The sequence below is a fragment of the Eupeodes corollae genome, chromosome 1 (assembly GCF_945859685.1).
Source record: "Eupeodes corollae chromosome 1, idEupCoro1.1, whole genome shotgun sequence".
Taxonomy (NCBI): Eukaryota; Metazoa; Arthropoda; class Insecta; order Diptera; family Syrphidae; genus Eupeodes; species Eupeodes corollae.
The window spans coordinates 297,257,272-297,278,934 of NC_079147.1; the positions used below are offsets into that span (position 1 = coordinate 297,257,272).

General features: G+C 35.7%; 2 protein-coding genes across 2 annotated transcripts in view; both read right to left on the reverse strand.

Moving 5' to 3' along the window:
- Nucleotides 1-4,231: 4,231 nt before the first annotated feature.
- The window catches only part of LOC129951675 (uncharacterized), a 28,786-nt gene continuing 11,354 nt past the window's right edge, over nucleotides 4,232-21,663 (reverse strand). The window contains exons 4-7 of the mRNA XM_056063932.1: nucleotides 20,525-20,941; nucleotides 13,905-14,917; nucleotides 10,098-10,220; nucleotides 4,232-5,687 (exon numbers count right to left, since the gene is read on the reverse strand). Of these exons, the coding sequence (XP_055919907.1) occupies nucleotides 4,336-5,687; nucleotides 10,098-10,220; nucleotides 13,905-14,917; nucleotides 20,525-20,941 (2,905 nt within the window). The 3' untranslated portion in view covers nucleotides 4,232-4,335. The remainder of the gene's footprint in view (nucleotides 5,688-10,097; nucleotides 10,221-13,904; nucleotides 14,918-20,524; nucleotides 20,942-21,663) is intronic.
- Nucleotides 13,747-15,029, reverse strand: LOC129941161 (peritrophin-48-like). The gene has a single exon (XM_056049730.1). It carries the CDS (start codon nucleotides 14,914-14,916, stop codon nucleotides 13,864-13,866), a length of 1,053 nt encoding a protein of 350 aa, XP_055905705.1. The 5' UTR covers nucleotides 14,917-15,029; the 3' UTR covers nucleotides 13,747-13,863.

Here is a 21,663-nt window from a genome sequence, read left to right on the forward strand (position 1 = left end):
ACGTGATTTCATTGATACATATTGTATTTGTTTATATAAGAAATAAAAACTTTAAATAAATGCTTCTGAAATTGGCAAAAATTGGTTAACGACTAAAAAATCTCGTTAAAAAAAATGTTTTTAAAATTAAACTCATCATATCCAAAATATTAATAATTTTTAAATTCGTTAGAATAATTCACTTGACAACTTTTTTATCAACACATGAAAACCTACAAACCTTTTGAGCAAGACAAATCGTGGGTCGCATCCCAGCATCTTTTGCCAAAGTTGCAATGTTTATCAAAGAAACGTATTTAAGAAATCCGTGGTGGCTGCCTTTTGCCAGGCTTCTAAAATCCAAAAGCTAAATCATAGCAAATCAGATTTTGCTGAAGAAAACCATGAATCTATTCGTTCACATCATTTGGGTTGCAGAATATATTCCAACCTCTTGGCCAAATTGGAGAGAATAGAAAGAAGATCAAAATATTTGTAAACGGTTCACGGAAAACAGTATTTTCTTAGAATTTGTATTTTTGGTATTGATGGTGATAATAGACTCTCGAAAATTGAGTTCGGAAAATACGTCAAAAAAAGCCGGAAAATTCACATTTTTTTAACAAACTTTCAAACTTTTCCCTCAAAATTGGTCGTACACGAGCAAAAAAAATGTTTTGCTTTTTTGAATATTATTAAAATGTTATGTTTCTGGTTAAAAATTGTCTCTTATTTAATATTCTGTGTCTTGTAGCAAAATCTAGTTTTGTTAAATAGATTTTTAATCAAAAACTAATTTTTACCAATTTCATTAGCATTTCTTAAATTTTTACAAATTGGATGAATGAAATTAATTTGAGAGACATGAAAAACCAGACATCAATTTTTACCAAACTTGTGTATTTTTTCGTAGATTTTATTTTAGAAAGTTAAAAAGATTTGCCAAATTGAAAATTTTGACATCTCTCGTCCGTACGTTCACGACGTTTTTTTCGTCGTCCATAGCTCAAGAACGAGAAGAGATATCGACTTCAAATTAATTTTGTTATACAGATAATAAGGCAGAAAGATGCAGAAAGGGCTCTCAATAAAATTGCGCGGGTGGTTTTTTTACCATAGCAGTTTAAAAAAAAGGTGAAAATTTTGGTTAACCCTAAATATCTTACGAACCAAAAACGCTAGAGACTTGAATTAAATTTAATATAAAATATTGTAACGTGATACCAAACAAGTATAATTTTTGAAAAAAATCTATCTAACGGTTTTTTTTTTTAAATCAAAAAAACTGAAAAAAAAATTTGTCACCTACTAAATTTAACGACTAACATATGATTTCATCTCCAAAACAATTTTGAGCAACGGAGAATAATGTTTTTGAAACCTGATAAAATTTTGAGAAAAATCCAATTGACAGTTTTTTTTATAAAAAATAAAAATCTAAAAAAAAACATTACTCAAAGTTCGTAAAAATTGAATATCGATTCAAATATCTTTTCAAAAACTTAAAATTAAGGCTTCAAACTTAATTCATCTTATAAGAAATATTGTTTTAAGCATTCTGAAAGATGTTGAGAAAAATCGAATTGACAGTTTTTTTACAAAAAATAAAAACCTTAAAAAAAAAATTTATAAAAGTTCGTAAAAATTGATTTTCGACTCAAATATCTTTTCAAAAATTGTAGATATTGGCTTTTAACTACTTTTATCTTTCAAAAAATATTGTTGTTAACATTAAGTAAAATTTTGAAAAAAATCGAATTGATAGTTTTTGTACAAAAAATTAAATACCTAAAAAAAAATTTAACAAAAGTTGGTAAAAATTGATTTTCGACTCAAATATCTTTTCAAAACTATAAAATATTGGCTTCAAACTAATTTTATCTTATAGAAAATATTGTTTTCAACATTCGATAGAATTTTGAAGAAAATCGAATTGATGGTTTTTTTACAAAAAATAAAACTCTAAAAAAAACAATACTAAAACTTGGTAAAAATTTACTTTCGACTCAAATAGCTTTTCAAAAATTAAAAATATTGGCTTGAAACTTATTTTATATTACAGAGAATATTGTTTTCGATATTCAGTGATTTTTATATAAAAATCCAACAGTCCGTTTTTCATAAAAAATAAAATCTATAAAAAATAGTACGCAAATTTGGTAAAATTGATACTAGTACATAAATACAAACTTTTAAGCAAGACAAATCGACAGACGGGATGGGAAGTTATCAGTGTGGGTCGCATCCCAGCCTCTTTTTTTTTTTATAATTTGCAGGCACTCAAGGGGTTATTAGTACCTCTTTATATGTTTATATTTAAACACATTGCGAGCATTAGGAAAATAGGTCGTTCCATAAATTCTACACGGTTTTTGATCCCCCATTGTACAATGCTGTCAAGATCAGAATTTAATGAGCTTATCATACGTTGAAGTTCCACATCCGAAGGACAAGGATGTGTATCTATAAACGAGTATGAGAAGCTGAGAGTACTGTCATCGGCAAAACATGTTAATGGATTAGAAGTGGCAGACATAAGATCATTTATGAATATAAGAAAGAGTGTTGGAGACAAAACGGAGCCCTGGGGAACACCAGCATTTATTTTATGAATTTCAGACTTGTAACCATCCAATACAACTTGTATTGAACGGTTAGAAAGGTAATTTCTAATCCAACGAAGAAGAGATTCATCAATACCAAAAACACTCATTGTCGATAAGAGAGCTTGGTGTCAAACTCTATCAAATGCCTTTGAAATATCAAGTGCAATAATCTTACTTTGTCCAAAACGATGTAAGATTTGTTCGACTGTTGGGTGAGATGAACCATGAGATCACCAGTGGACCTATTGCTACGACAACCATACTGTCGGCCATTAAGAAGCTTCCGTTCTTTGAGATATTCCTTGAGCTGATAATTAATCAGCGTTTCCATGACCTTGGAAAGAAGGGACGTGGGTGCTATTGGACGATAGTTAGAGGGAGAGGAGGATTCGCCTTTTTGAGGGACAGGCTGGACAAATGCTATTTTCCAATCGCTCGGAAAGAGACCTGTAGAGTAGGAAAGATGGAAAAGTTTACGCAGTGGTTTTGCCAACGATGAAGAACACCTCTTCAGAACAATTGAGAAATTTTTACTAGCTTTGGAACATTGTAGTATTTTTTGCCTTAATTTCTGATCATGCAAAAATTTGGTTCGACGAATATGACCATTACATGTTTTTCTAGCTTGTTTGAACTTATTCTGGTTTTCCTCCGTCGGGTTGGCTTTTTAACAACGGAAACTTACATCTCTGATCCTAATAATCTCTTTACAGCTCGAATCAAACCATGAGTTCTCTTTGAGTTTGATAGATTTTACCTTGTTCGGGATAAAATTTCTCATTCCACAAAGAACTAAATTTGTAACCATATCTGCACTGGAATCCACGTCACTATCGAGGAAGCATAGTGACCAGTTAAAGTTCCTGAAGAATTCATTGAGACCGTCCCAGTTGGCTTTCTCATATTGCCAAACGGTTCTCATAGGAGATTTTTCTTTAACTGGTTTATTTTGACATGAGAATTTTGCAGATGCGATACAATGGTCTGATGTGCCTAGAGGCGGTAATACACTAATTGTGTATTTATTAGGGTCCCGTCCCTTCTTTCGATCTGTCTTGCTTAAAACTTTTTAGGTTTTCGTTTTGGGTTAAAAAATTTGTAATATTTTTCATATCAAGAAACAATTTCAAAATCTAGTTTTGTTAAATAGTCGCCGCGAACGTACGTACACACGCACGCACAGACATCTTTCAAAAATATTTTATTTTGACTCTAGGGACCTTGAAACGTCGAGAAATGTCAAAATTTTCAATTCGATAAATCGGAGCCATTACAAGAACTTCTTATGGGAAGTTAATAAACGCGTAGTTTTTACTTGTCAAATCTTAAAACATGACAGCCTTAAAAGTGACATCGGTCCAAAAAGCTGTCTATTTAAAATAATTTGAAAATAAACCTTTTATTTGAAAAACGATGATTTTGATAACGCTACGAACTCTTAAATATGTGTTTTTCATTATTTTTTCACTTTGACTTAGTTAAATCTTAACAAACCTCTTTAAGAATTATTAAAAATGTATAACTTTTCGGGTTTGGGTTCTTGGGAAGAAGGTTTTAGGTGACTAAACGGTTATGAAGCAAAACTGTCTCGCTTTTCCGTGGGCAATACAAATAATTTAATATGTCTCTAATATAAATTCATTAAATTAACCAATTTTAATTTTTATTGAAATTTATCTTTCGCCACAATGATTGAACTTTTTATTAATAGATAAACAACTTTTCTCAAGGAATTTATTTTAAGCGATCATTAATCCTCGGAGGAAGTTTCTTCTTCTTCTTCTTCTTTTGAGGTATCTCCAGATTCAGTTACTTCTGCCTCTTCGCCAGATTCAGGTGCTTCTGGCTTTTTATCACCTTCTCCAGATTCAGGTGCTTCTGTCTCCTTATCACCTTCTTCAGATTCAGGTTCTGCTGTTGTTGTTGTTGTCGTAGTCGACTTTGTTGTTGTTTTAGTTGCTTTAGTTGCTTTTGTAGTTTTGGTTGTTGTATCTTTGGGGGCATCTGTTTTTGGTGTCGGGTCCGTACTAGCTTCAGCGTCTGTCGTGGTTGAAGCCTGAGTTGTTTCGTTGTCTTCATCTTCCTTAATATAGCACACAGGGTACTCCGGATTATCTCCATTTTGCACACAACTTCCTGCAACTTCAGAAAAGAATCCACTCGCACAGGTTCCAGTTGATTGCGTCTTCCCATTACTGCAGTAAGCATAACCAACGCAATTGTCCTGGTACAAATTGACAAACTGCATTTTACTGCCTTCGCAACGGTCACAATCGTTAACGGCGTCTAAGCGTGAGACGCATTTGTTTGTTTTCGGATTGAAATATTGTCCGTTGATGCATTTGCCGAAGGCGAATTTTCCATTGGTACACACGTAATATCCAGAACATGTGGTATCAGGTTGAACCTCCCCGTTTGTATCACAGGGAGTTCCCTCCAAACTTGGTCCACCAGTTCCAGGGTTTCCTTGTAGTTGACGGCAGTTGACGTTTTCCTTGTAATCACAAGCCTGAGTATCAACATTAAAGTAGTACGGCGAAGGGCAGTCATCGATTTCTGCGGGTCTGTTGGAGTTACACTTTTGCCATGCCTTGCATGATTGGGCATAACCAAAGTATATGCCACTTCGTACGACTTGGCAGATGTTGAGGTTGCCTTCACCTGGGATATTCTCTGTGCATGGGACTTCGGATTGGTATTTGCAGGATTGGCTTGACTGATCGAAGTTCAGTCCATTTCCACAGCTACCCTTTTGACCGCGTCCGCCTTCACAGTATAAGTAATCTGAGCAGGAATTATCAACCGAAACGAAATATCCATCAGACATGTAGGCGCAAGGGTCCTCATCATCTGCGCCGCATGAAGACTGATCTGGTGGTACGCAGCTTTGGTCGTCTTTCGAAAATAGCTGATTGCCAAGGCACGAATTGAGTTGGGCTTTTCCTCTCGAGCACAAATAAAACTGAGAGCAGTCAAGTGGGTTGGCTATACTTTCTCCATCTGGCAGGAGGGCACACACGGAGGTCGCTTGCTCGGGGGTTAGAGCTGAACTGTATTGGACACAAACGAAGGTCAATGCCCCAATAATATAGAAAGCTGGTCCTGCAATATTACGGAATTTGTATTCACAATTTTTCAATGACATTGGGATGTTTTTGAGGAAACTTACCAACCATGTTTTCGATAAACTTTCGTTCGTTATACTGTCTTTAATAGTCGATAGGCTAGACCTTAAATAGCGGATAGAGCTATAATTCCAATATCACACTAAGATAATAATACCGTGATTATTAATTTCCAAAAATACCAACATGTTTAAGTTTTGATTAGTTAAACTTGCTGAATAAAAAGAAGACGAATTAATAATCAAAAGCTTATCGCTGTTTTGTAAATGTTTTTTTTTTTCTTGTTTCTTTTAATATCTCCCAAGAGATTTAATCTGAAGATAAAAAGTCAATTAATCAAACAGAAGTTTGTTCCATTGAGAGAAAAATATTGGTAATTGCCAAGCCTGATTATTGTTTATTAGGATGAGACAGTTTTGTAAATAGATTTTAGTTGAACATTGGGGTCTAAAAGTTTGTATGGTCTTAATTGAGCGAATTCCTTGGAGTAAATTATAAGAATAAATGAGGTGGCGCAACAGCTCATAGAGAACCTGGGCCTAATGAATTACAACCCTCAACCAATCCTTAAGTTCTTATGCCGAATTCGAACGAATAATTTGAGAACACTTTTTTTCTGACAAGAATTGCTCTTGGAAGATCTGTCAATTCTTTGCAAGAGGCAGTAACTGTGAAAAAAATTGTAGGTGGGACAGTCAGGGATAAAACTCAAAACCTCAAGATGGGTACTTTTAGTTCATAATTACATAAGCTTTGACAAAGATAATACAGTGCAATTGGGAAATATAAGAAAGGTGATATTGGTGCACTTTCTTATTGCACTTGTTTCTTCATAATGCAATAAGTGGGAAATATTAAGCGTGGTAAAGAATTTCAAATTCTTATAGTGCGGCTAAACAAATAATCTCTGTTCTAGACAGTACTTCCAAAATTGGGCTCAACGGTAAACTGGTGAGCGCTTCAGTAAAAATGGGTTAGGGTTGAGTTTTTTGGGAAGAAGAACGCAACTTAGTTTTTCACTTAAGCATTGATTATTAAAATATCAATTAAAAAATAAAAGAACCTAGTATTCAAAGACAAACATTTTTCAGCTAGAAAATGGATGCCCATCATTTTAAGAAGTCTTTTTTGAATTCTAGCCAACGCATTCATGTTGGCTATTGCACACGATATCAGAAATGGTTACAAAAAGCTTCTTGCATCAGTTGAAAAAACCTAAACAATCTCTCAGCAAGAGTTGTTTTCTGATGCAAATACTAATAACTAAAAGGTGTTCAGTCACCTCCATGGAAGAACCACTAATGATTACACAATGTTTTTAAGATCAGAATCCAATGAGATTATCATTCGCGTCATTTGCGTTTGTAGATGAAAAACTGAGGGTACTGTAACAGGCAAAAAATCACTAATAAAAATGAGGAATAGTATTGGAGACAAAATGGACTCCTGAGGCACTCCAGTGGTTATTTAAAATATCAAGTGCAATAATCTTATCTTCTTTAAAACTGTCAAGATAAGCCATGAGAAAATGAGCGGACTTATTGCTGCAAAAGTCGTACAGCCGGTCATTAAAAACTTTTTGTCTTTCAAGATGTTAACATTTATCAGCGTACCCATTGTCTTGGAAAGAAGGGACGTAAGTGCACTTGGAAGATGAGCATTTGACCTGTAGAATGGAAAAGATAGAGGGATACTAACCTGGGCTAACAGATTTGTGTATGCATTTCAAGAAAACCACATCAATATTTGCAGAAAACTAAAGTTTAACGAGGCTGTCAAGCAAAAGGACGAATCAGTGCTATGCTGCGCGGTTCGTACTTTAGCCACAAACTGAGAGTTTGGAAGCAATCTGGACGAAATGCTATGCGATCGATTCATAATGGGTTTGGAGAAAAGGCCAGAAAAACACAAACTATTTCTAGAAGACGTGTCCAAACTAACGCTTGAAAAGGCTATAGAAATAACACAAACAATAGCTTGTATTAAACTACAATACCAGGTGGAAGCCGTGGCGGTTAAACAAGAGCAACACGAGTCAAGTAGCTCAGAACTATACAGAATGGCAGCTCGGCAGCAACAACAACAAAATCGCCGTAGATCAATACCAGCTCCGAAAAACTAAGCAGATAAAAAATGTCCCGTATGTGGAAACACTAACCACACAGAAGCTCAATTTCGATTTTGGAACTATAAGTGCAGCCTGTGTAAGCAACGCATTCATTTGAAAAAGACGTGCAGCAGGAACAGCGATCATCACAACATGAAGATAATATAAATGTGTAAAATAAAGGGTTCGGCATAAAAACCTGACACATTTTAAGGACCCCTGGCTCCACCCTACCGAGACGCGAGACATTCGTGGTTGCGAGAACGGATTTTTCACTACAAATTCTTACATTGCTGTTATTCGTAAATTTCGTAAAAAATACGAATTGAATCCTCCTGATCCGGTCGCGTTGCGGAATATGATTAAGCTATGTGTTAAAAACTTTCGGGAAACGCCCCGGGCGTCCGATCACGGTGCGTACACTAGAAAACTTTGAACGAGTTAGGAGTGCTTTACAGAAAAGTCCTCTCCGTTCGGCCGTAAAACATTCTCAAGCGTTGAAAATTTCTCGCTGATCTTTCAATAGTATGTTGAAAGCAATGTTTTTTCATCCATACAAGACTCTTATCACACAAGAACTCTTACCGACCGATTATGCGGCGAGATTACAGTTTGCTAGGCAAACAACAGCGAAGTTAGCCAGCAAAGAAATTTCACGTGAGTTTCTAATGATTAGCGATGAGGCGCATTTTTATTTGAATAAAACCGTTAATAAGCAGAACTGTCGATATTACGCTGTCGAAAATCCGCAAAACATCGTCGCGAATCCCCTACATTCCGAACGCCTAACCGTCTGGTGCGGAGTTGCAGAGTGGGGGATAGTTGACCCCTACTTCTTCAACGAAACCTTGAATATAGAGCGCTATGCCGAGATGCGTTCGTTTTTGGTACCACAGTTGAAGCGGAGACATAAACTGAATCGTACTTTTTTCCAACAAGATGGTGCCACCTGCCATAACTCACCAGTTACGTTAGAATTCCTTCGCAAGCACTTCGGCGACCTTTTAATCTGTCGAAGCACCGAGTTTCAGTGCCGCCACGTGTGAAACCGATATGTCTCTTTTTCATTTCAGAAGCACCAAGTTTTGCCAAAGTCACCTTAAATCGCGTTCCTATAGAGATGGAGATCGATAGTGGAGCATCGGTGTCAGCGATTTCATTGGAATTTTATAAGAAACATTTTTCTGATTTTCTATTGAAGGAAACGACTGGGGACAGTTTTATTTTTTTTTAATAGTCAAATACCCTGTAATATTGCAAAAGTTTAAAACCGTTATCCTAAACACAGTTTGCGTTACATCTATCGGCGCAAGCCATTCTTGTTCACAGATAGCTGGAGTTTATTGTGAAGAAATTTAAAAAGTGTTTTTAATTGCAACAAAAAAAGTGGAGATGATTTAATATTCAAATTTTTGGTATGGAGCCCTCAAGTTCTGGTATGTGTTAAACTATATGCATAGCTAATAATATTAATTTATAATTTACAAGCGCAATTTGTTTTTCTGGAAGAAGAGTTAAAAAAACGAACACTAAACTATGATAATATAGGTTTAACAAAAACACTTTCTCACTTTAAATCTGAGTACAAATCTCATTGGGGAAAGGCTTTTCGAAAATTCGAGACGTTTTCAAAAAAAAAACTATCCCTGGGTTGAGACATCTCTTTCTTTTCATTGTTGCCCTGAAGAAAGGCTTAAGCGTGGTCGCCCAAGTGTTTCATTTGATGAAAGTATTGAACGTACAAAAAGAATGAAAACAGCAAAATTAAGAGAGTCTACATCGATGTCTATGTTGAGGTATGCTACTTAAATGAGCTTCAGAGCAGTGGGACAGGTTAATGCTTTTGAAGTATTAAAGGAGATAACAAAAACTACCCCTAACCGAGGAAAAAAATATAGGAGGTCATACAGGAAGTCACTCGAATCAAACAGTTGTAGAATGTCAGGCCAAGATAGCACTAGCTATCTCGGCATCAATACAATATAATAAGAATTAGTGCACCAGAAAAATTTCCTGCGTATAAGGTCCTACAAGCTGCAAAAAAAAACAATGTTATCCACCCACCGAGTACATCAAAGTTAGCGAAACTTTAGTAGAGGTAGATTTAACCACAAAGCGTTTGTTGGAATCGCAAAAGGAAGTTGTTAATCTACTTACATCCGGTGAAATAGAAAATCAGAGCTTATTTTGGAATTGGGGATTTGATGGAAGTTGGGGACACAGCTCCTACAAACAAGCTTTTCATGGTCTTGAGGCAGCTGATTCTTCTGTCTTTATTACGTGCTTTGTTCCGCTTAGACTTTCTTACAGTTCCAAGATTGTGTGGCGAAAATCCACGCCCAGGTTCTACAAGATACTGCAGGCAATTGAAAATAGAGTTTGTTAAGGAATCTACAGAAATGTCTATTGCAGAAAAAAAGAGTTGAAAATGAGATAAAGAATTTAAAAAAGACAACAATGTTAATTGAAGAAAAACAAGTACAAGTCAGTCATACTCTACTTTTTACGATGATTGACGGCAAAGTTTGTAATGCCATCACGGGGACATCATCAACACAAAAGCGTTTCATATTTGGTGCGTCTTCTAGAAGCTGTAATGATATAGATAGTATGTTGACAAGGGAAGTAAAAACAGAAAACTTAGAGTTTGGGTTGTCAGTAATTCTAGGGTGGATAAGATTTTTCGAAAATTTACTTTACTTATCCTACAAATTGCCTCTTAAGAAATGGCAAGCTCGAGGAGATGACAAGTTAGTTTCAGTTCCTGTTGCTTACAGCAATTGGGCCACACCAATAGTACCAGTCTTAAAAAAGTCAGGGGACATAAGAATTTGTGGCGACTACAAAATAACGCTTAATCCGCAGCTCAAGGTCACACAATATCCTTTACGTAGAATCGAAGAGTTATTTGCCAAACTTGAGGGTTGTCAAGAGTTCATCAAGATAAATTTATCAATGGCCTATTAACAACTACTGCTAGACGAGAAGTGTCAAGATTACACTACAATTTCGACGGAACAAGGTCTATTCAAATACACAAGATTGGTGTACGGAATCGCCTCTTCGGCAGCCAAGTTTCAAAAAGCCATTGGGATTTTTAACCTCCCATAGGAAGTTATTGTAATGGGTCCGATTTGTCAAATTGAAAATTTTGACATTTCTCGACGTTTCAAGGTCCCTAGAGTCGAAATAAAAGATTTTTAGAAAGATGTCTGTGCGTGCGTGTGTACGTCAGTACGTCCGTACGTTCGCGACGTTTTTTTCGTCCTCCATAGCTCAAGAACCAGAAGAGATATCGATTTAAAATAAATTTTGTTATACAGATAATAAGACAGAAAGATGCAGAAAGGCCTCTCAAGAAAATTGCGTGGGTGGTTTTTTTACCAAAGCAGTTTGAAAAAAAAGGTGAAAATTTTGGCTAACCCCAAATATCTTACGAAGCAAAAAAGCTAAAGATTTGAATAAAAGTTTAACTGAAAAAAAAATTGTCACCTCCAAAATTCTACGACTAAAATATGATTTCATCTCTAAAACAATTTTGTGCAACGAAGAATAATGTTTTTGACATCTGATACAATTTTGAGAAAAATCTAATTGACAGTTTTTTTTATAAAAAATAAAAATAAAAAAAAAGCATTACTCAAAGTTCGTAAAAATTGAATATCGATTCAAATATCTTTTCAAAAACTTAAAATTTAGGCTTCAAGCTTATTTTTTCTTATAAGAAATATTGTTTTTTAAGATTTTGAAAAATGTTGAGAAAAATCGAATTGACAGTTTTTGTACAAAAAATAAAAACCTAAAAAAAAATGTATAAAAGTTGGTAAAAATTGATTTTCGACTCAAATAGCTTTTAAAAACTTTAAAATAATAGCTTCAAACTAATTTTATCTTATAAGAAATATTGTTTTCAACATTTGGTAAAATTTTTAAAAAATTCGAATTGAAAGTTTTTTTACAAAAAATAAAACTCCAAAAAAAAAACAATACTAAAACTTGGTAAACATTGATTTTCGACTCAAATAACTTTTCAAAAATTAAAAATATTGGCTTCAAACTTATTTTATTTCACAGAAAATATTGTTTTCGATATTCAGTAATTTTTATATAAAAATCCAACAGTCGGTTTTTTCATAAAATATAAAATCTACAAAAAATAGTACGAAAATGTGGTGAAAATTGATGCGAGTACATATAGACAAACTTTTAAGCAAGACAAATGGACAGACGGGATGTGAAGTTATCAGTGTGGGTCGCATCCCAGCCTCTTTTTTTATGGGTATGGACGGGGCCATCATATTTATTGTCGATTTACTCATTACAGCTAGGACAAAAGGACTCCATCTCGAGCGGTTAGCGAAGGTGTTATCAATTTTTAAAGACGTCGGATTGAAACTCGCAAAATCGAAATGTGCATTTTTTGCAATCGATCGCGACGGTCTACACACATGCCAACAAAAAATGGAAACGATTAAAAACGCAAAACCACAATCGTTTCTTGGGCTTTTTAACGTTGCTACGATTTGGGCCCCTCTCTACAATTTGTTAAAAAAAGGCTCGGTGTAAAAGTGGGAAGCGAGAGAAAAAGAAGCCTTCGAGAATGCAAAAAACTTGCTTTCGTTTATGTAACTTGTTTAAACTATTCCGGTTTTCCTCATTGGGGTTGGGCTTATAACACTTTGAACTAACATCTTTCATCATAATAACTCTTTTACAATTAGAATGAAACCGTGATTTTTCCACAAACAATTAGGTTTGTTTCATTTTGGTTCTGGGATATTGGATATGGTATTTTGTATGTGGGATATTCAAGGAAGTAAACTCAGGTCATCTTAAAGGTCAGTATTTTGTTAATAATAGAGAAGTTTTAAGAATTTCTAACCTTATGGTTTTCTAGGTTATCGGTAATGTCTTATTTCTTATTTATGGGATATTCGTTCAAAAGCATTATACATATTTTATATTCTATGTTATTGAGTTTTTAGGAAACAAGATTACTCTCTTATCTTCTTTAGTGTTTGTTGTTTTGGGATTTTGGGTAAATTTAAGTTCTAAGTAATATGTGTTAAATCTTTTCAGTTGTTCCTATTATAGAGATTTATAACTAGTTTCGTAAATATTAAAGTAGATCAATGACTATTTCCAATATTAAACAATATCCGAATATCCCACAACTGATTTTTTTGGACAGAATTACTTTCCTGGATAAACTCAGAAGGACGAAAAATAGGCTGCACCAGGTCGATTGTTTACTTTAAATCTTAAAAACATTAAACCAATGTACGTCAACGCTTATAAATTATAAGTATGTTTCAATACTATATTTGAATATCCCACGAACAAAAGTCAACTTTCCCTACGACCTTTTGGGCAAATGTTTAATTGTCATTGGAAAATATATTTCTGGAGATCATTTGTGACTGGAAACTACGTTTTCGGGTCTATTGACGCTAACATAGCTTTTTACGAATATCCCATTTATAAAAAGTGAATGTCCCATATCCCCAAAACAAATATTATTTTGAGCGTCTATGAAATCAAAGTCTTTATCCGACATGTTTAAATATAAAAACGATTATATTTTGACGGACAGTAAAAATTAAGATTATACAAAAATTATAAGAACTCAACTTTTTATCACTCCTGTATATTGCAAATTCATCTTAATTGTTTCATGTTTTTTTCAAAAGTTGATTAGTCTTATTTTATTTGGAATTTTAATTTTTACGTTTTCTGATTATTCTAGTCCTAAGAATGTTCAAAGTTAAGCAGAATATAAAAATATTAGTGAATCAGAAATTTTAGAATTGTTTAAATTTTTGATTTGATAAGGTGCAATTAATTTTTAATGTTACTGTTTCCTGTTTTATCTGACTGTCAAGATAAGAGGTGTGAGAATAAAACAATTCTTAGAAAAATTAAAGACCCCTTGTTGATCTCAGATATTTATTAAAAATTTTATTCACATGTTTATTAATACATTTTATCAATTTTAGGAAAAAGTTCTTTATTTTATCAAATTTCTAACAAATTCAAAATTATGTTTCTATTCCAAACATCCCAAATATGAAACTACTTTCTTCGTACAGCTCTGTGTTTTCTCGTCAAAATAGAAGTCCTCGGGACATGAACCCTCCGATGAGCTCACTCCACCATTGCAATATGTGTACTTGGTGCAATCACCCTGGATATTAGCAAACCTCTTGTCCATACCCTCACACCGATCAAACAAACACCTCACATTAGTGCGGTCCTTGCAGGAGAACGAATTAGCATCGAAGAATTTGCCATTTGAACACTTAGCGAACTTTGGATTGCGGTCAGCTTTGCCATTTTCCATTTCATCGCAATAATAATATCCACTGCAAGTGACTTCGTCCGAAATGAATCCAACAATTGGATCGTCATCAGTTCCGCAAATAGAGCTCCAAGGCTCCTCGGTAGTTGGCTCAGCTGTTGCACAATCGCTTTCCTCCCAATCACTGCACCGTTTCAACTCCCGACTGAAATAGGAGCCAGCAATGCATTTTGTAGTTTTGAGGACGCCTTTGTTGCAGACCTTGAAGGTGGTGCACGAGTTTGGATCAGCCATGCGGATATTGTCACCAACGGACAAACAAATTGAATTTGCTTCGTTACCTTCTTCTTTTTCTGGGCACGGGTATTCACTGGCATAGACACAGCTCTTGGTTTCGGGATTGAAATTCAGGCCCATGGGACAGGCAGAGTATTGTTCGACGCCTTCCTTGCAGTAAATGTATCCAGTGCAATCTTCGGGGTTCCGTAAAAAGGTTCCATTCTTTTCCGATGCACATGGTTTCTTCAGATTATACCCAAAGGGACATTCGACCATTGAGCTTTTGCTGCATTTTCCTGTGTTTTTGTCGAACATCCAGCCTGCCAAGCACGTTCCATCATCGATGATCTCACCATCTTCTCCGCACTCAGCCCAGTCAATACAGGAGCCAGGTACAAGAATTTTTGTAAAAGCTGGAACCATTTTGCAGATGTCCTCCACTGGCATTCCAACAAAAGAAGAAGCCCTTATCGAAGCCACACAAAGGACACATATTGCCAAGATCAGAAAGGATTTTGCCATCCTTTTGGGTAAAATAACAGTTGAAGAAAAGATTGATCAAAATATTTCCGATAGGAGAAAAAAAAGCGAAACAATTGAAAGACTGATTCTTGAATGAAGACCGAAAAACAATTGTCGACGGTTAAATACGTATTTAAAAGTCACTAAAGTGCGTTTTGATGTTAAAAAAAGATGGGCGCAAGCTGAAATGTGATTTAACAAAGGTTCCTAAAGGAAGATAAGGAAATGTTGTTATCACTAAACTTTGATGTTTTAGATGTCGGCTAAGATAAAAAAGAATAGACTGATTTTTATCAGAACATTTTTTTCTTACGACGAGCATCCTCTAGTCTTTGTACATAAATTCTGTAACTTTATAAAAATATATCAGTTAAACATTTTGTAATATTTTGGGCTTGCCCAAATTTTCAAACGAAATAAATTAAAATAGAACATTTTTTTTTTTAAGATTGAGATAAGATTTTATGAAAGATATAAGAGTTTCTTACACGTGGTTTTCTTGAGTGGATATCATAAGATAATATTAATAGCTTAAGTCCACATCGCAATTAGGCTGTTCATACGTACGTTTGATAGTTCAATACAGCACCACAAATATCAGAAAAATTGATGATCTAAAAGATGGTTCACTTGCAAAAACATGTTAGTTAGAGTTTCATACAGTTTGGAAAGAATATTGAAAGTGATGACTTGCATTTTAGCTCAGCTAGCATAACACCATCACCATTCTCGTAGCCTACACATGATATTACATACATTTCAGATAGATGATGTCTACCTCTGCTTCTTGTTTCTTCTGGCCTGGTTTTTAATACTTTAAGAACTACACCTCCTTAACCGTTGAACACGCCATTTTTCGTACCAGGGGTAAGTCACTGCACAGCTCGTACAGTTCTTGGCTGTATCGTCTCCGATAGGTGTAATTTTGTTGTAAGTTGACACAAATCAATCCATAAATTGTACATAAAACCTTTCTCTTGAAGATACAAGGAGAGCCTTTATCCGCCTAAGAGAAGTTCCATGTTTCTGCAACTTACAGCAATATCGGGATGATGCGGGTTTTGTAGTAGTAGGATGTTTCTCGATAGGGCATTATTTCTCAACTGCTTCAACGCCTAATTTCGGCAGTGATGTCATTTACAGAGTTAACAGCAGTGCCTAGATAGACAAATTCTTTGTCCACCTTGTGAGTGATATCTAAAAATTTGACGTACTGACCAGGTTAGTGATGGGAAACGACACTTTTTGATGACAGCAAAATCCATTTTGTTCGCTTACTGCTCATTTGCTGCTTACAAGAATGTCAAAGTCATCTGCATATCCAAAATACTTTGTGTGTTTTTGAAAGATGGTAACATTGGTATTGACCGTATTGGAGTTACGAGTCTCTTCCTCTTTTTTGATGGAGCATCTAGCATTCTTCAACGTTATTCTGATTTGGCGAAACAGCTTAAAAGAAGTACGAAATCTTAACATGGTACGGTATAGCACATCTCTAATGAAACTGTGATAGCCTGCTTTATTTTGATGAAGTGGTATTTCTTTAGTCTTATCGAGGATTTGGCGAAAAGTTAAGCTTTGATCGATGGTAGATTTTCCAGACCTTAAGCCACACTGGAAAGTGCCACTCAAGCACTCGTGTAGGTAATACACTTGACAGAATCTTGTATGAAATTTTAAGAACCCGATATAGTAATACTTAAGTTCCACTCATCAGGCATACTTTATCCCTACAAAATGTTGGCTCCAAGTTAGTTTATGCTTCTAACTAAATCTCCGGCGTAAAGTTCCGCTGGAAGTCCATCATCATTGTCAGCTTTTATTGACAATATTTAAAGACATACACGTTAAGTCTTAAATTTATGGACGACAGTCCATAAGGAACTAATAATCTGCTCAACAGTTACTTACAACTTTCAACCATTCCTCTGTGTGAGTCATTTCAGTGATGGAGGAGACCAACAGTTTTCATGCCGAATCTGAATGGTTAATTTGAGAAAGCACTTTTCAGGTCAAGGTGTACTTTTGGACGATTTATCATTTGCTCTCAAAATTGGAATTAGGCGTTGGTAGAGCCCTCTGGTGTGACAGTTCTACGCACTAACCATCAATGAACAGGTACTAAATGTACCCACGTTTAATATCGGTTTATTTTTAGTAGATCACATTCGAGGCAGTGACATAAATTTGCTATTAATGATTATAATGCTCTAAAAGTTTATGTTTTTGCACTTTTTTGAAGGGTCCTAATAGTTTTAATAGCTTTAATTACTCTGTAACACGAGGTTTGTAAGATATTACTTTTTAAAATTCTGACAAAAATACATCATGAAGTTTTTTTCAGAAGAATTCTAAACGTTTAACCCTTATCGTCAATATTTTGTTGAAATATTTATAGTTTATCATAAAAATTTCAACACAATTCAAAAGTTGTTAAAGTTCATTTATCATGCATCTTTAAGAAACCCTGAACCAATTTTGCTTAAAAGATTCATGACAAAAAAGAGCAAACCATCGTCTAAATAAGACCTTAACATAAAGTTCTTTAAATATATTGAAATATAGTCTTGAAAACGAGTATTTTTTAAGTCAAAGATTGGGACATCGCAATGTGGTGTTCTGTGGAGGGTTTCAGAGTGATTGAATATGCGGATGACATTGCTAAAGCGGTTTAAGGAAAGCATCTTAGCACCCTTAAACAACTCTTGCAAAATGCCTTAAACAAACTAATACTTTGGGCTGATCAGTGTCGACTGCCCACAAAAAACCGAATTTGTCCTATTTTCAAGGATATACAAATTCGATATGTTAACCCTCCCTATACTAAATGAATCAAAATAAAGTTTTCAAACGAGCCTTAAAACTTGGTTCAAGCTACTGAAGCTTTTTTGTCTTGCAAAAGCTATATTGGTTATACACATCGGTAATCAGACCGATTTTAATGTACCTATGGTGTTGCAGTATAATATAAATAAAGTCCAACATTCAACTTGTCTATGTATAAGTGGATCGCTTTGTGCGACCTCATCTGCGACACTGGATATCCTACTCTATCTAACACCTCTTGATATATTTAGCTAACAAATAGCTGCAAGCTCTGCTATTTACCTCAAAGCTTCGTCCGAGTGGATTAACAACAAAATTGACCACTTCGTAATTCTTATGAATTAAGAATCAATGCTGGCATACCAAAGCACACTGGCTACACCATACCCTTATTTGACACTCTTCATATACCTTATCTTTCTGTGAGCATATTGCATTCCTGAAAGATGGGACAGTCCACTTTTATATCGATAGATCAAAAACAAATGAAGGAGTTGGTGGAGGTTTGTACTCTGAACGACTAAAATGAAGTCCCTCATTCCGCCTTCCCAATCATGTATAGTGTCCTAGGCTTAACTTTTGGCGATAAAAGAAGTCTTGTCCTAGATTAAAGAAAACGTTATATCAACATCTGATATCCGTATTTTCCCAGATAGTCAGGCCACGATCAAATCTCTAGACTCGGTCTTTACAAACTCTATAACAGTCCATAGCTGTCGATCATCTCTAATGAAGATCGCACAACAATTTAATCTTAACCTCTGTTCGGTAATGGGCCATAGAGACATTGCAGTTAATTGTAAGGTGGATGAACTCCCCAGCAATAGTATAGTACAACCCATTCTACCAAGTGTGGCTAATGCTGGCATACCAACAGCTACATGGAAACTATTGCTAATGCAAGACACTATGAAGAAGGCAAACACCAGGTGGAACAACATCACCACGTGGCAGGTCACATAAAATACTTGGCCAAAACTAGATTACAAGCCATCAAGGTACTTTCAATCGGTGCCATAACATAACTGTCCAATAGGAAAGCACGACACGTGGCTACGCGTATTCTCAAATGACTTTTGCAGAAGCTGTATGGATGAGGAAGAAAAAGAAACAGTTCTTCACCTTCTCTGTACATGCCCTGCTCTAGCTGAAAAGCTTACAAGAAAGCCTCAAGATTCATGAGGTATCCCAATGGGCCATTAAACTGGCCTAGTTGTGTCCAACTCCATCACAGTCAGCCACCTTAACCTAGTCCTGGATTCGTTAAAAATGATCTTCAAAACTTACTTATTTTTCAAAAACATCATCATCAGGTCCCCTAAACCCGTACGGGGCATAGGACCTCAACAAAACGTCTCCATCCTTCCTTATCTGCAGCTAGATACCTTAACCGTGGCCACGTCTTTCTCTGGGAGTAAGCTTCCGATAGCATAGATTTCCATATTGTTCTTGGTCTTCCAACCCGCCGTGACCCCTGAGGATTCCATTCAAAGGACTGCTTCGCAATATCATCGTTTGGTTTCCTCAGTGTGTGACCAATCCATTGCCATTTGCGCTTTCTAATGTCGATGTCCAAGCGCCTCTAACCTTTACTACGCCACAATTTATGGTTAGGTATTGTTTGTGGCCAGCGAATTTTAAGGATGTGACGCTGGCAGCGGTTTACGAAAGCCTGCGATTTTCTCGAGATGAAGGCCGAGACTTTCCATGTTTCACAAGTATATAATAGCACGGATTTCACATTGGATTCGAAGAATCTCAGTTTAGTGCGGAAGGAGACTTGACTGGATTTCCAAATTCGGGACAGAGCACCAAAGGCAACTCGAGAATTATTTATTCTGTTTTTTACGTCCAGATCCGTACCACCATTTGCTGATACAATACTTCCGAGGTAATTAAATTGTTCGACCTCTTCAACAGGCGTGCCATGCAGAATAATACGATGTTGTGTTGGGGCCCTGTCAGCATTATTTTTGTCTTTTTGCTATTTATTTTAAGACCGCACGATTCTCCTTTCACCCGTAAAGTTTGACACATATCGTTCAAGCCACAGATATTGTTTGCCATAAGACATATATCGTCGGCATAGCCTGATTGGCTAAGCCTTTCAAACGTTCTCCATTGAAAACCTTGCCTCTCAGTTGTACCGACGCTGGCCGTCAGAACATCATCTATCTCTAGCAGAAAAAGAATTGGCGATAAAACATCCCTTGTCTCCAGCCTGACGCACTTCAAAAGAGTCAGATAGCTGCCCATTATGCAACACAAAACACCTTGAACTGTTGTAGGACTCCTTTATAATGGCAACAATTTTTGGCGAAATTCCTTTCCCAAGAAGTGCTCTCCATATATTTTCTCGGTTAACTCGGTCAAAGGCCTTCTCAAAATCTACAAACATGAGGTTTAGCGGTGTTTGAAAATCTGCAGACTGCTCAAGAACAATGCGTAAGGTGTGGATATGGTCAACGCACGAGCGACCACTGCGAAAGCCAGCCTGATTCCTCTTGAGTGTAGTCTCAATTCAAGCCCGGCTGCTTTGTTGTTTTTGAGGAGATTAATCACTGTTTCAATTTCCGCTACTGAAGGGGGTTCGATGTCAATACCCCTGCAGGATCTGTTCAGCACTCTGTTTAACGGGGTCCTCATTTAACAGGGCACAAAAGTGATCCTTCCACCTGCGAAGCTGATCTTCAATTGATGATTTAATAGTGTCCCATCCACATCCATTACAGGATGATTATTGTTGCTTTTTTTCCCGACAACTTCTTTGGCTATTTGGTACAATTCTAGGATATCTCCTCTTCTTCCCGCGTTTTCAGCATCATCAGCGAGTCCATCTATCCTCACCCTCCTGTCACGTCTCAGAAAACGATAGACCATCTTGTGTGCAATCCGATATTCGTTTCGCAATTCAGCCTTTCGTTGAGCGTCTGTCTCGGCGTTTATTTGCAGCTTCAACGATTTACGAAGCTCGATTTTTAACCAGGTGTCTTGGGATATCCAAGAGTCACTAACTCTCGTACGCCTAGGTACAGTCTCGAATCCAGCCTCCAAAAAAACACATTTAATTTCACCCCACATCTCGTCAACATCTGAGTTAACACTCACATTTAATGACGAAGCTCTGTTGGGATCACTTAAAGCATTCGTATTGAATTTTGGATTTCTTGCTGCATTCTGCGATTGTCTTGATACTAAACTATATGGTTTCTCAAAACTCCATATAAATTTAATTGGAAATTCATGACTCAGGTATAATAATTTAAAGAAACTAAGTGATTTGTACTTTGGAAAAGCATCATAATATGTATTGTTAAGACTTATAAATATTTTAAGAATTTTTTGTGGACAAAATGGAAAAAAATCATAATTTTTCGTGACTTCCATTTCCTTGACTAGCTTAGTTAATAGGCTGGTTCAGAAAACACGTAGGAGACTTGAAGATAAGTCAAGTTTCTAGAAAATTTGAAGGTTTCATCTTCATTGGAAAATGTGCTGAGTTTTTTTCCTGGAGGAAGGGTCTAGTTTATTCTCATGTATTGTTAACCTTGTGAGAAAACATAAAACCGCCGTTTTTAACAAAGTTTTGTCAAATAACTTGCATAGTTTTTAAAAATAATAACTATAATCTTCATAACCTTTTTATTTACTTCTAACAGAAAAACAGTATTTAATTTATGTTATTTTCAAGATGTATAATGTTTTAACTGCTGATTTAAAAAATTTAAAAATTATTAATTTCATTAATTAGTCAGCTAAAGTATTTAGGATATTTAGATAGTATTTAGATAGGGACAAATACCCTCTCACTTATTCGACATATCGACTATTAATCAGTGGACAAAAATATTCCTACTCATTTACCTATTAAATCCATTTCAGTATGATGCATCAGTGCAGTGGACAAAGAACAAATTTTAG